General features: G+C 42.0%; 1 protein-coding gene, 1 long non-coding RNA gene and 1 other non-coding gene across 6 annotated transcripts in view; 1 reads left to right on the top strand and 2 right to left on the bottom strand.

Annotated features, from left to right (window-relative positions):
- LOC115195916 (amyloid-beta A4 protein) overlaps positions 1-2,734 on the bottom strand; it is a 42,695-nt gene extending 39,961 nt beyond the window's left edge. For 2 of the 3 annotated variants that reach the window (XM_029756261.1, XM_029756264.1), the window contains exon 1: positions 2,553-2,733. In XM_029756261.1, the coding sequence (XP_029612121.1) occupies positions 2,553-2,612 (60 nt within the window). In that variant the 5' untranslated portion in view covers positions 2,613-2,733. Of the gene's footprint in view, positions 1-2,552 lie in introns of all 3 variants that reach the window. The other variant, XM_029756262.1, reaches the window with a different exon arrangement.
- Positions 2,735-4,564: 1,830 nt separating this feature from the next.
- Positions 4,565-7,229, top strand: LOC115195917 (uncharacterized). 2 transcript variants are annotated; one of them, XR_003878777.1, is made up of 2 exons: positions 4,565-4,807; positions 6,469-7,229. It is a non-coding gene; the product is annotated as an uncharacterized LOC115195917 (long non-coding RNA). The 2 variants fall into 2 exon arrangements; XR_003878776.1 differs by having other exon boundaries at positions 4,565-5,038.
- Positions 7,230-7,922: 693 nt separating this feature from the next.
- On the bottom strand, positions 7,923-7,994 carry trnae-uuc (transfer RNA glutamic acid (anticodon UUC)). Its single transcript has one exon. It is a non-coding gene; the product is annotated as a tRNA-Glu (tRNA).
- Between the last annotated feature and the right edge of the window lie 7,491 nt (positions 7,995-15,485).

The following is a 15,485-nucleotide window of genomic DNA, read 5'->3' as shown; positions in this document are numbered from 1 at the left end:
AGGAGTGTCATCTGATGAAGATCAAAGGTTAGTGCTGCATTTAGCTGTGGTTTGGGTTTATGTGACATATATGCTTGCTTGGAAAATGGCTGTGTGATTATTTGTGTCTATGTACTCTCCTAACATAATCTAATGTTTTGCTTTCGCTGTAAAGCCTTTTTGAAATCGGACAATGTGGTTAGATTAACGAGAGTCTTATCTTTAAAATGGTGTAAAATAGTTGATTGTTTGAGAAAATTGAATTTTGGTATTTTAGTTGGTTTTGTATTTCGCGCCGTGCGATGCCATTGGCTGTTGGCTAGGGGTTCCGCAGACGGAACGGGGTTCCGCTAGCGGAACGTCTGTCCTCAACAGGTTAAAGGTGAGGATGTCCAGTGTGGCGACATGGGAGAGAGAGGGTCCAAAATACAAATCCTGAAAGGGGAGGAACATCCCAACGTGGGGAGAACACAACAGCCCAAACAACACAAACATAACATGACAACACCATAAAGGGCCAGGAATTTCTGTCTGGCAGGCAGAAAAAGAGGCACCGCCACCAAAACATAAAAAGAGGCTTAAGATGGAGGATGGTTGGCATGGCATGAGAAACATCCCAAAACAGAGACAGTGATTGGCACACAACAACTAACCATTACAAGGGTAGGAATTGTAGAGACTGCAACATAGAGCTAATTGTCCCTTTAAAGCGCTATTGGAAACTGGCGCTTTAAATGGATGGTTGGACGAAGCTGCAACATGAGCAGTGGATGCCAAAGGGAGACAATGGTTATAATGTACGCTAATGGGCGTGAGGCTGTGTTGCTTTGGGCTTGAATGACTGCAGTGCATTGACAGACTGCCTGGGTTGGTCTTCGACCAATTTTTCAAGGATGGGAAACTGGAATTCAGCTCCCACACCGTACACTCCAGTCTGTATAAAGGCCGGATTAACATGAGAGCCCTGCCCTCTGTGTCCTTAGACTGTTCAATGTGTGGCTTATACGTGTATACCAAGCAATAAAGCATTATAGCCTAAGTCAGCTTTCTTTTTGCAAAAAAATAAATAATCATGAAATGTCAATTATTGACAACCCACAATATAGGGAAATACCAACTAACTGTGAACTTCTGTATTGGGAAGTTTGAGCATCAACTTCATAGCCTATTTGGCATTTAATTGATTTAAAATATCTTAATATGTTGAAATATCACCAACACCCTTTGGCTATACTGAACTAAGATTAAGAACAATTGATACATAGTCAGAAACACTAGGGGTAATACATACAACAACTAGCTATGTAAGCTGTCTGGAGGTGAAAAGGCCTAGTAAAACCTGAGTGACATTGACATCTTGAACTTGAGGTGGGTGAAGAGTAATGTTTGTGTGGTTAGCCTAGCTAGCCCACAGACCCGCATCGACCTGTTACAAGCATCATCCACATCAAATGTATCCGCTACTGCCTGCAATAATTTGTTAAATTCAAACCGCAGTTCCCACACTCAGACATACCAAATGGAGCAACTCAGCCGCAATTGCAGTGTAACGTTTGTGTAACACTAAGACTGTCGTAAGAGAACAAATGTGGTCTCTCTCTTTACAAGGCCAAATTCACACCAACATGGCATATCGCCTGAGAGAGACGGATGATCGGTGATTATGTGCAAAATCTCTGCCTGTGTTCATGGAATGCTGCAGTGCACCGCCGCCATCTTACTTCTGTCTCACAACATTATCTTTATTCTCTAGCTTACATGAAACAGGTTGACGTAGGGAAAACAGGCGATTTTACCCTTATCCAAGGACGCAATGTGCAGAATTAATGGGTCATAGGTCTACTCTTCGGCTCTTTTTTGGGGGAGTAATTTATGTCTTTAGGCTACAGAAAGCTCAATCTAAGGTAAAGAATAACCCATTGTAGATGTTTATTTTCACGCCCACCACCTCATATATATTCGAGCCATGAAGAAGAAAAAAAACACTACACAAGTGGCTACAAAATGGTGATCATATTACCCATAAACTCCGGATACAATAATCAATATTGCCACTACAGAAACCTGTTTGGACTAGGCTGTGTTGAAGCGCAATTATGCACAGAAACAAAATCACGTTCGTTTACATAGGCTACACAGGAATCTCAGCCGTAGCCTACAGATTGGAAAGCTTCATCAGGCCTTACTTTGTGTAAAATAAATGTAATTATTTCTCACATTGAATTATTAAAAGTAAAACTTATCCAAAGGCTATACAACTAGATTTCAATTCAAGCAATGACAGAGCAGTTTATAACAGCACTGAGCAAAAAGAACAAGGGATCTGAACACCGGCTAGTCTACTATCATTTCGAGTCAGACTAAATTAGATAAAAAGCTGTCCAGCATGTATTCAGGCGTGGAATATGTTCACAGCCTTGCTGAATAACTGGTTTAATTTTGTTCTAGTCATGCGTAATTAGCCCCCATGGTTTGGAATCACCCGGCTGCTCCCTCCATCAATAGCAGCGGAAGAGAAGAAGAATAGGCATGGAGCTCAGCCTTATCCCGTCTTTCTTTCCCCGGTTTCTTACCTCAACTGCTAGCGCCGTGGTCGCAACAACCAGCAGCAACAAAGCCATACGGTCCCACATGGCGTATTATTGTCACAACGCGTCCTATGTATGGTTTATTCTATGTTCCGTCGGTATGTATTCAGAGCTCGTTTCCGTGGCTGTGCGGCTGACTGTGTTGGTTTAATGGAGAACGATAATGAGGCTGCACAGCTGCTCGAGTGCCAGGTCACCTGACCGGGGGAGGGGGGTGTATGTATGTATGTGCGTGTATGTGCAGGGGCGCCATGCTCCCAAAAAATCAGAGGGGCACAGTACCTGAGGATGGTTTGGGGCTGGTCCCGAGGGGGGCTGTGTCCTGAATTTAGCATTTTTCAAACACCTGAAACAGTTTTTTTCCTGCAATCTGGAGCCATAATGATTATGCTTAATTCTATGTAAAAATAAATAAATAAATATATTGACTGGTACTAATATATATATATATATATATATATATATATATATATATATATATATATATATATATACACAGTACCAGTCAAAAGTCTGGACACATCTCCTCATTCAAGGGTTTTTCTTTATTTGTACTATTTTCTACATTGTAGAATAATAGTGAAGACATCAAAACTATGAAATAACACATATGGAATCATGTAGTAACCAGTGTTAAACAAATACAAATATATTTTATATTTGAGATTCTTCAAAGTAGCCACCCTTTGCCTTGATGACAGCTTTGCACGCTCTTGGCAATCTCTTAACCAGCTTCACCTGGACTGCTTTTCCAACAGTCTTGAAGGAGTTCCAACATATGCTGAACCCTTGTTGGCTGCTTTTCCTTCACTCAGCGGTCCAACTCATCCCAAACCATCTCAATCGAGTTAAGGTCGGGTGATTGTGGAGGCCAGGGCATCTGATGCAGCACTCCATCACTCTCCTTCTTGGTCAAATAGCCCTTACACAGCCTGGAGGTGTGTTGGGTCATTGTCCTGTTGATAAACAAATGAATGTTCCACTAAGCGCAAACCAGATGGGATGGCGTATCGCTGCAGAAAACTGTGGTAGCAATGCTGGTTAAGTGTGCCTTGAACACTAAATAAATCACAGACAGTGTCACCAGCAAAGCACCCCCACACCATCACACCTCCTCCATGCTTCACATTGGGGAACCACACATAAGGAGATCATCCGTTCACTTACTCTGCGTCTCACAAAGACACGGCGGTTGGAACCAAAGATTTCAAATTTGGACTCATCAGACCAAAGGACCGATTTCCACCGGTCTAATGTCCATTGCTCGTGTTTCTTGGCCCAAGCAAGTCTCTTCTTCTTACTTCTTCCCCCACATTCTGAAATTGCATTTTTGTCCCCCCCAGTTTTATCATTGGAATGTGATGCACACGCCTCCGATCGGTAGGGTAGGTTGTTTGGAGTGTTTATCTGACTGGATAAACACTCCACTTCAACTGGATATCCCCCCCCCCCACTTCTAAAACCAACGTTACACCCCTGATCATTATATTAATTCACAGTAATCTGTTAAATGCTTTTTCAGTCCTTCCTCTTGCATTAGCAGGTGGAAAGGTACAGAAAAAAACGTGTGCAGGAGTTTTCTTGTGTGTGGGAGTGGTGTATCCAGGGAGATAACTAATCTTCCAAAATGTCATTCATTGTCTTTATGCTGCCATCTATTGGAATAATTTATTAATTGTAGTAATACAGAATAAGTGTATATACTTACCAATGTCGTAATTACTAAAAATTCCAAAATATAAAATGCTGTAGTTCATTTTATCAGTTAAAAACATTAAATAACAATTTATAACATAACAATAAACAATGAAACTGACAAACCAAAAACACCATACATTTAGTTAATTATATAAAAAAGACTGCTCTTAGAACTTTCAGACTGCCATTGTTTTGGGGAAATAAGGAAATGCCAGTCTATTTCGCCAAGTATCTCGCAATGTGTATATTTATATTTTTTCAAGTCGGACACCATTTTAATAATGAGAATCTCCTCTTTGTAACGATGTAAGGCTGGGCAGCGTACTCCATTGTCATGAAATGCTAGCCCCAGAACACAGCTCCCCCATTGTTTTCCTATGGAGAGCCATGCTGGTGTAACAGTTTAGCTTCCGTCCCTCTCCTCGCCCCAACCTGGGCTTGAACCAGGGACCCTTTGCACACATCAACAACTTCGCGCCACAAAAGCTTTTTTTTCTCTACCTCTTTGTTATGCCGACAAAAGCACACTTGGCAACATAAAGGTGCGGATGTTAAATTTCTACACAAGTTGTTATTTTTCAGCTTAATCCTAAAGACAGATTGTAGTTGTAAAATACAAGGTAGACACTTTTTGGTGCCATTTAGGGAAATGGAATTCTAAGGATCACTCCAGTCAGTAGAGGCTCAGCGATGGTTCGTATCAATTAATTTGCTATGGCCTCGCGCTGGTGTTGCAGCTCAACTAACGTTCTTTGGCCATTTTTAAGCCTTGGGTGAGTTTTGACTCGTTCTATTGTCCAGCCTACTAGGACACAAATAAATATTGGATGCGGCTATCGTGTTAATAGCTAACTCATGTCTGACTACAACACTGTACTAACTGGCAGCAACAAACTGAAACCAACCCAGGGCCATAGCAAAACATGTCACAGTTGGTTGCATAGCGTAACGGTGTCACCGGCCATCTGTAAACCATAGAATTAGCTTCCAAATGAGATTGTTATTTCTCTAGCTAAATGTATAATTGAGGGATGATGACAATCGTTGACCCTGTTTTTCTGTTAGACAAAGTACATAGTTGGGTGCCAGACTTGAAAAAAATAAACAATTTACCTTTATTTAACTAGGCAAGTCAGTTAAGAACAAATTCTTATTTACAATGACGGCCTACCCCGGCCAAACCCTAACCCGGATGACGGTGGGCCAATTGTCCGCCGCCCTATGGGACTCCCAATCATGGTCAGTTGTGATACAGCCTGGAATCGAACCAGGGTCTGTAGTGATGCCTCTAGCACTGAGATGCAGTGCCTTAGACCGCTGTGCCACTTGAGAGCAAAATTGATTGAGCTGACATATGCAGCGTTTATCATAAACGCAGTCTCCACTAAAGCGGGAACATTGCCTTTAAATTTCAATCACACTTAGCTGAACTTCTGCAATGTGGATTTAATAAAGCCCAAAGCTTCCCCCGGAATCTCACCATACATCTGCCTGTAGAACTCAACATTGCAGGAGATTTGTTTGTTGTGACTGAGTGGTGGAAAACGCTGCAGGTAAGGTTCTGACTGATGGGTGTGTCATGGAGGTGGCAAGGACACACCCAAGAAACACCCACATCAAACCACATCCCCAAGTCAACTCACGTTTGGTTTCTGTCATGGTCGCCAGTATTTCTTGAGGAGCAAGCCAAAAAAAGAGGCCAAATCAGCAGGTGCAGTTCCCCTTTAAGGCTGAAATGTTTGAGAGCACATGGCAAATGGACTTAGCACTTTATGACAACGTTTTTTAGAAAAAATGGCCACCTGCCTTCTGGCTGCTTTGCTTCCTGTGCCCCTTTGTTTCTTTGGTTTAGTTTGTATGTTTTTCTAATGATTTTAAGTAGCATGGTTATTAAGTTAAAAGTAAAGAGGAAATGGTATATGGAAATTAAGCATTCTAACTGAATTGTGAAAATGTAATTAGAATGTTAACTTGATTACTGAAACAGTGACTTGAAAACCAAGCCTTATGAAAATAAATGTTGAAAACTGTCCTGTTAGTTGTTTGCCTCTGCTTGCTCAACCCAGTCCCTATAAAACCTTTTCTACCTTTTCTACCCGTCACTTTTCTACCTTGTGAGACTTGGCTGAACAAGTGCAGGGTCTGGGCCATTGAAGGGGCAGTTGTTTTGCTTTTACTGTCTTGTGTTTCTGTGTCCTCCCAGGTTCTGCAGTCTCTCCCGTGGTGGTCTGGACGCAGCTGGGGCAGAAGAGGAAGCCACCCCTGCTGGTCTATGAGACTTTGTGCGACCTAACTGGCCTGGCGTGTTAAGGTACCCTATAAGTGAAGACTGAGCAGCTCTGTGGACATGGCTGAAGGATGTGTGTGGTCTGATGAAGCTGAGGTGGAAGTTCCAGTTAAGAGGACAGGATAACACTGCCATGGGGGCCCGCAGAGAGCTGGATGGAATGGTCCACTCAAAGTAGGTGAGCGATGGGGCTGAAGCGACCAAGATGGGGCCACCTGATGCCCCAGGTCTACCAGGAGAGAGGAAACAGTGGAGACGATAACAAGAATGGTGTCCTAGGACACCATGTGGGAGAGCTGCTAGCTAGAAGGTATTGGAGACCTTTATGTTCAAGGGGACTTTGTTGTTTGTTTTGAGTAAATATGGGGGGTTTATTTAAAAAAGTGGTTTTGCTAATCGGTGTGTGAAACATAATATTGCACGTGTGTCATTTTGCAGTGTTTTCACTCACTCTGCGAGGAAACACTCATTTTAAAGTGGGTGAGAATGTCACAGGAGTCACTACTTTACATGTGCAACAATCAAGCATTCCTATTGGATGGTTAACGTATCAAGTGATTGAATTGTGTATTTAAATCCCCCTTCCCCACAGGAAGGGATGTAGTCCAGAGGCATGGTGATCCTTGTTGCAACAGAGCTTATGACCTGCCACTGGCATTAAACAAAGCCTGTGTGTACATGCATGCTGATGATTCAACCATATAGGTGTCAGCAACCACAGCTAATGAAGTCACTGAAACTCTTAACAAGGAGTTGCAGTCAGTTTTGGAATGGGTGGCCAGTAATAAACTGGTCCTGAACATCCCTAAACTAACAGCATTGTATTTGGTACAAATCATTCCCTAAGTTCTAGACCTCAACTGAATCTGGTAATGAATGGTGTGGCTGTTGAACAAGTTGAGGAGTCTAAATTACTTGGTGTTACCTTAGATTGTAAACTGTCATGATCAAAACATATAGATTCAATGGTTGTAACGATGGAGAGAGGTCTGTCCATAATAAAGAGATGCTCTGCTTTTTTGACACCACACTCAAAAAAGCAAGTCCTGCAGGCTCTAGTTTTGGCTTATCTTGATTATTGTCCAGTCATGTGGTCAAGTGCTGCAAAGAAAGACCTAGTTGAGCTGCAGCTGGCCGAGAACATAGTGCCATGTTTTTTTTTTAACTAGGCAAGTCAGTTAAGAACAAATTCTTATTTACAATGACAGCCTACACCAGCCAACTGTGCACCACCCTACGGGACTCCCAAACAACACTGGTTGTGTTACAGCCTGGATTTGAACCAGGGTATCTGCAGTGACCCCTCCAGCATTGAGATGTGGTGCCTTTGACCACTGCGTCACTCGGGAGCCCAATATTAGAACAGTTAATTCCCATACCGAGAGTCGAACCTGGGCCGCCTGGGTGAAAACCAGGAATCCTGACCGCTAGACCATATGGGAACCAATCATGTCTTGCTCTTCATTGTAATCAGAGGGCTAATATAAATACTATGCATACCAGTCTCTATTGGCTAAGAGTTGAGGAGAGACTGACTGTGTCAATTATTTTTTTATAAGAAACGTGAAAATTGTTTGCATAATCAACTTACACACAGCTCTGACACATTCATTTACCCCACCAGACATGCCACCAGGGGTCTTTTCAAAGTCCCCAAATCCAGAACAAATTCAAGAAAGCTTACTGTATTATATAAAGCCGTTATTGCATGGAACTCCCTTCCATCTAATATTGCTCAAATGAACAGCAAACCTAGTTTTAAAAAACTGATAAAGCAACTCCTCTCCCCCTTTTGACCTAGAAATTGTGTGTATGTATTGATATATAGGCTATCTGTGCCGTTTTTAAATGTATGTAGTTCTGTCGTTGAGCTGTTTTTGTCAATAAATGTTCTTTATTATGCTATGTTTTGTGTGGACCCCAGGAAGAGTAGCAGCTGCTTTCGCAACAGGTAATGGGGATCCTAATAATATACCAAATTAAGGCTGAAATGTTCGATAAGAGCACATGGCAAATGGACTTTGCTCTGTATCAGGCATGGCTCCACTAGGAGGCTTAAGCCCCCTAAATTGAAACTTGTGTTTTAGTTTTATGTCCCCATATAAAAATAGCAGACATTTTCAAATGATTGAGTGACAGATTGGCGCGAAATCTGAATCAGCGCTGCACTATATCAGCACCATGGACAGGGTGTGCTGCGGAGTGTGTGTGTGTTTTGGGGCGGCAGGTAGCCTAGTTGTTAGAGCATTGGGCCAGTAACCAAAAGGTTGCTGGATCAAATCCCCGAGCTAAAGATCTGTTGTTCTACCCCTGAACAAGGCAGTTAACCCACTGTTCCCTGGTAGGCTGTCATTGTAAATAAGAATTTGTTCTTAACTGACTTGCCTGGTTAAATAACATTAAACAAAATGATATGTAGGGGGGCTATGGAAAGCCACTGGGCAGTTAGATATGACTCTTTGGGTTTCCATAGAAAGTGTGAAAAAAACACTGCTTAGTGAATAATGTGGTAGGCTATGAATAACGAGATAAGCCTCAGCCTGTCATATTTGTTTATTTAAAAGGACGGGGTCAAGTTTAGAGTTGAAGCAGCTTCAATCAACTCTGCCTCACGCCCCACCACTACAGAGTTTAGTTACCTTCTTAGTTAGCTGTAAAAGGTGTTAGTGTTATTAGCCTATTTAGCGCTAACCAGCTAATCTGCCACTGCCACGATGGATATCAGAAATCAAACCATTGAGGATGCCGCCAAGCCCAGCAGCAATGATGGTGCTGGGCTCCATATGCTGAGCTCCAGAGCCCCCCCCCCCCCATTCACATATGCCACCAGGATAATGGCTCCACAGTCCCCTCCACCACTGACTGTTCCTGACGATATTGGAAGAGCCAGCCCAGGTTAGCCTAGAATCCTACCATAACCGCATGTTTTCTGTCCAAAAACATGAATTTAATATCAACTGCTTCATAGGAGGAGAGTGGCTGGAATACTCAGTTACTGCAGATGCTGCATTTTGGTTCCAATGTCGAAAGTTCAGTATTGGGTCCATTGCTAATGCAGACAAGGCCTTCACCCAAAGCGGGTATTCTAACTAGAAGCAAGCTTTTGATGAAACCAATAGGATTCGCTAGGCACGCATCAAGCATGGAGCATTTGAAATGCACTGCACTGTGGAAAGAAAAACTAATTGTATTCGGTCGCATTCATTTAGGCTGTTTGTAATAGGTGATTTACCCCATCTATCTTGTAGCCTATATTCATTGCCAAAGAGGCCTTGCTTTACTGCGTAAGGCGCTGTCCATTGTGCTGATACAGTGCAGCGGAGATGGGTTTATAGATTTCGTGCCAACCTGTCACTTCAAAAGCACTCAATGGTCTCAGAGTTTTGGCATTTTAACTTTATGTTTATTGTGGTATAGCATGATATAATTAGAATTCAATAGATTTCCAATGCAAGAATCCCCCCAAAAGTGTGTCCCCCTCACCGATTTCAACTGTCCCCTTAGTCACTTTACCTTGCCGCAGGGTCTGTGCTGTATGACTGGGAGAATCTCAATGCCCTTTTCTGAAATAGATTCGGTCAACTTCTGCATCCGCTCTCCCCTGTCCTCTCTAACGTCCTTTTGAAAAAGGTCAAAGCTAATTGAAGAGATGTAGCTAGGAGAGGGATAGTGAACGAAGATGCGGTTGTATGAAATCAGACTCTCTTTTTCCAATCGTGTGTCATAAATTTATAAAGTGATAGAAAACTAATTTAGATAGTTGTACAAGACATTTTATAGATAAAAGGTTCATTAGCATATAGTTTTTTTTAAATGTTTGCATGCTTTTCTACTTCGAGTAAACAATAGCTGATTTCAAAGGCTGTAAACAATTTCCAAACTCTTTCGTGAAGGACTCAGGTTGTGCTTCCTCGCCAAAAGCAGGCAATTGAGGAAGGGACCGTCTTCCGTTTTTCCACTAATGAACTGAAACATTCCTTGACCACTTTTCGGTTTCCGGCTCACTGAGGACAGAGTTTGCCCAAAGGAGAACTCCAATTGCATACTCCCCATGTCCTCTCTCCTCACCTCCTTCTCAAAGAGAAAAATGGTATACAGAAATTAAGCATTCTAAGTGAATTGTGAAAATGAGTTGAGAATGTGTTGAAACTTGATTACAGAAACGAAACCATGCCTTGTGAAAATAAATGTTGAAAACTGTCCTGTTTGTTGTCTGCCTCTGCTTCAGTCTCCCTGCTCAACCCAGACCAACCCTAGAACCTATTACATTTCCACCTTGTGACAGACACGTCAGCAACCACATAGATTTACATGCAAAACATTTACAAAGAGGCCTAGCAAAGGCAGATGGTAACCAAATGGTAGCCTAGCCTACATTTGGTGACTAGCTGTGTACATTGCCTTGTTATGCAATTTAATTGATTGTTCATTATCTCCTCTCTGAGAGAAATTTGAGAAAAGTTAGGGGTTGGCTACCTACCATGAAACAAGGACATAACTTTTTTAAGACCTATCTTTAGGGTTTATACAACTTCGTATAAGTGGGATATAGATACTAGTTTATATGTAATGAATCATTCTTTCTTATTTGGTCTGATGAATTATTTATTTACAAATGATCTATAAACTAACTATTTACACAGGTATTCCCATTATTATTTTCAGTAGCTAAATGCGTATGAGTTAGGGATACATCAAAATTTACAGAATGGTTACCTGGAGGAAAATGGGGGAGGGTCATGCTTTTTAAATGTCAGTCAAGTGGAGGGTTTAGTATGTTTTAAATCTAGTCCAGGGGAGGGTCATGTAATTTATAATTGATTACATTTCAATATTTCTCAATGTTTTAGAATGTGTTGCTTATTAGGCTATATATCGATGTGTGCCTCATCTATGGGGCGGCAGGTAGCCTAGTGGTTAGAGCGTTGGACCGGTAACCGAAAGGTTGCAAAATTGAATCCCTGAGCTGACAAGGTAAAAATCTGTCGTTCTGCCCCTGAACAAGGCAGTTAACCCACTGTTCCTAGGCCGTCATTGAAAATAAGAATTTGTTCTTAACTGACTTGCCTAGTTAAATAAAGGCAAAATCAAAAAAATCTCTGATTCTCCATTGGGTGTGCAATATCAATTGCGCCGATAGGCTATTTAGTGTGGTCTCAATCCAATGATCCATAGCCTATAGGCTATAGACTAGGAAGTGCATGCTTGGAGAAGCACACAGCAAAGTTATATTTCTAAGATAGATGCCAGAATGGTGTAAATAAACCGTGGCTGTATTACTCACTGCTTAACCACTACGTTGGCAGTTCAAGAGTCAAAGGTTTGTTCCGAAAATTATTTTTGATTAGGCCTATAATTTTTTTTTAACTATGTTCTATTTAGTTTGAGGAGAGCGCGAAGATGAGAATGAGAACCGGAGGTCCACTTTGATAGTTTGCTACTACCATAATTGAATTTATTAAAAAAATAAATGTTTCTGCCACATTATGTATTTATTAGTTATTGACCTCACAATAAGCCAGATTTGAGTAATTTACATTGTGGTGCTGAACCTTGAAGCAGCAGACCAGGCACAATCAATGGACAGCTCATGGTGCAAATTCAAGTAGGCACAATTAGACTTTACTAACAACAAGAGGGCTTGGAGTACTTCCTTATCGACTGGTGTACTGACTTTAGATGTTTTCTTCGGTATTTATTGAGGCAGAGTTGACAATACGATTTGGAAACTTTAATTTAACTTTCATCCTGCACATGTTCATAGCGACAACATATAAACAACACTGAAAGATTGTTGAGAAACATCTCCATCACATTTTGTCATTAACTCATCATTCCCCAGTCCTCCGAGAGCAGGTCAAGACCTGTCTTCACTGTGCACCTACAGGCAGCCTTGATCAGTGTAGGGTGAAGTTGCCCCTAGACGCTGATCTGGACAATGGCGCCGGAGGGGATGGCTGCCGTTTTACGGGCTCCTAACCAAATATTAGTTTTTTCGCATTGTTTGTAACTTATTTTGTGGATAATGTTGCTGCTACCATCTCTTATGACTGAAAATAACTTCTGGACATCAGAACAGCGATTACTCACCTCGAACTGGACAAAGATTTTTTCTTTAATGAGTCTGACATGAAATATATACTGCTTTCTCGGGAATGGGCCCAAATCCCTGTCATTTGGATGAAGAAAAGACAGAGAAAAAAGGGGCGGAGGTTGGGCTGCCTTCTGAGAATTCATAGACGAGTGAGTAAACCTCCACTACCATCCGTTCTATTGGCCAACGTGCAATCATTGGAAAACAAAACGGAATATATACGATCAAGACTTTCCTACCAACGGGACATTAAAAACTGCATTGGCAGGACAGAGAAGCTACGTCTGGTAAGACGAGGGGCGGGGGTGTGTATCCATTTGCAGCAATTACAGCCTTGCAGACCTTTGGCATTGTAGTTGTCAATTTGTTGAGGTAATCTGAAGAGATTTCACCCCATGCTTCCTGAAGCACCTCCCTGTTGTAGGAGGAGATTGGCTCCAATTAAGCGCAGTCCGCAGTGTATGGCATGGCGTTGCAAAATGGAGTGATAGGCTTCATTCTTCAAGATCCCTTTTACCCTGCACAAATCTCCCACTTTACCACCACCAAAGCACCCCCAGACCATCACATTTCCTCCACCATGCTTGACAGATGGCGTCAAGTACTCCTCCAGCATCTTTTCAGTTGTTTATGCGTCTCACGAATGTTATTCTTTGTGACTCAAACTTCAATTAGTCTGTCCATAACACTTTTTCCCATCTTCCTCTGTCCAGTGTCAGTGTTCTTTTGCCCATATTCATCTTTTCTTTTTATTGGCCAGTCTGAGATATGTATTTTTCTTTGCAACTCAGAAGGCCAGCATCCTGGAGTCGCCTCTTCACTGTTGACGTTGAGACTGGTGTTTTGCAGGTGCCATTTAATGAAGCTGCCAGTTGAGGACTTTTGAGGCATCTGTTTCTCAAACTAGACACTAATGTACTTGTCCTCTTGCTCAGTTGTGCACCGGGGCCTCCCACTGCTCTTTATATTCTGGTTAGAGCCAGTTTGCGCTGTTCGGTGAAGGGTGTAGTAAACAGCGTTGTACGAGATCTTCAGTTTCTTGGCAATTTCTCGCATGGAATAGCCTTCATTTCTCAGAACATGAATAGACTGACGAGTTTCAGAAGAAAGTTATTTGTTTACGGCCATTTTGAGCCTGTAATTGAACCCACAAATGCTGATGCTCCAGATATTCAACTAGTCTAAAGAAGGCCAGTTTTATTGCTTCTTTAATCAGAACAATAGTTTTCAGCTGTTCTAACATAATTGCACAAGGGTTTTCTAATGATCAATTAGCCTTTTAAAATTATAAACTTGGATTAGCTAACACAACATCCCATTGGAACACAGGAGTGATGGTTGCTGATAATGGCCTCTGTACGCCTATGTAGATATTCCTAAAAAATCTGCCGTTTCCAGCTACAATAGTCATTCACAACATTAACAATGTCTATACTGTATTTCTGATCAATTTGATGTTATTTTAATGGACAATAAAATGTAATTTGCTTTAATAAACAAGAACATTTCTAAGTGACCTCAAACTTTTGAACGGTAATGTACATATCCCAACCAACCATATCCCAACCAGCAACATCTGCATTGAGCTAAACGCTAGAGCAGCCGCTTTCAAGGAGTGGGACACTAATCCGGAAACTTATAAGAAATCGCGCTATGCCCTCAGATGATTCATCAAACAGGCAAAGTGTCAATACAGGATTAAAATTGAATCCTACTACACCAGCTCTGACGCTCGTCGGATGTGGCAGGGCTTGAAAACTATTATGGACTACAAAGGGAAACCTAGCCGTGAGCTGCCCAGTAACACAAGCCTACCAGACGAGCTAAATGCCTGTTATGCTCGCTTCGAGCCAAGCAACACTGAAGCATGCATGAGAGCACCAGCTGTTCCGGAAGACTGTGATAATGCTCTCAGTAGCCGATGTGAGCAAGACATTTAAACAGGTCAAGATTCACAAAGCTGCGGGGCCAGACGGATTACCAGGACGTGTACTCAAAGCATGCTCGGACCAACTGGCAAGTGTCTTCACTGACGTTTTCAACCTCTCCCTGACCGAGTCTGTAATACTTACATGTTTCAAACAGACTGCCATAGTCCCTGTGCCCAGGGAAGCGAAGGTAACCTGCCTAAATGATTACCGCCTGTAGCGCTCATGTTGGTAGCCATGAAGTGCTTTGAAGGCTGGTCATGGCTCACATCAACAGCATCCTCCCGGACACCCTAGACCCACTCCAATGTGCCTAACACCCCAACAGATACAGCAAAACACGACACCATCATTAAGTTTGCTGATGACACAACAGTGGTAGGCCTGATTACCAACGGTTATGAGACAGCCTATAGGAGGTGGTCAGTACCGGTACCCCCCATATATAGCCTCCTTATTGTTATTTTATTGTGTTACTTTTTATAATTTTTTACTTTAATTTATTTGGTAAATATATTTTCTTCCTTGAACTGCATTGTTGGTTAAGGGCTTGTAAGTAAGCATTTCATGGTAAGGTTGTATTCGGCGCATGTGACAAAAAGTTTGATTTAGATTTTAGATCTTGGGTCAGTTTTGTACTATCTCCACTAATAGTTAAGGATAGGATTGGGGGGAGGGGGAAGCTGATACTAGATCTGTACCTAGGGGAAACTTCACCCCGGACACGTATGTTTACCATCCTATTTCTATGGTACAATTCATAGTTTTACCCAGTTTTCCTAGCCTGGTCCCAGATTTGTTTGTGCTGTCTCGCCATGTCCTCAGGTCATTTCCACATGAAGCAATTGGCAATACAGCACAAACATATCTAGGACGAGGCTACAGTTCTCTCCTTTGCCTTGTAGAAATAA

This window comes from Salmo trutta, chromosome 6 (assembly GCF_901001165.1).
Source record: "Salmo trutta chromosome 6, fSalTru1.1, whole genome shotgun sequence".
NCBI classification, from domain to species: Eukaryota; Metazoa; Chordata; class Actinopteri; order Salmoniformes; family Salmonidae; genus Salmo; species Salmo trutta.
The sequence above is the reverse complement of the archived record's forward strand: the minus strand, read 5'-3'. Positions and strand labels throughout refer to the sequence as shown.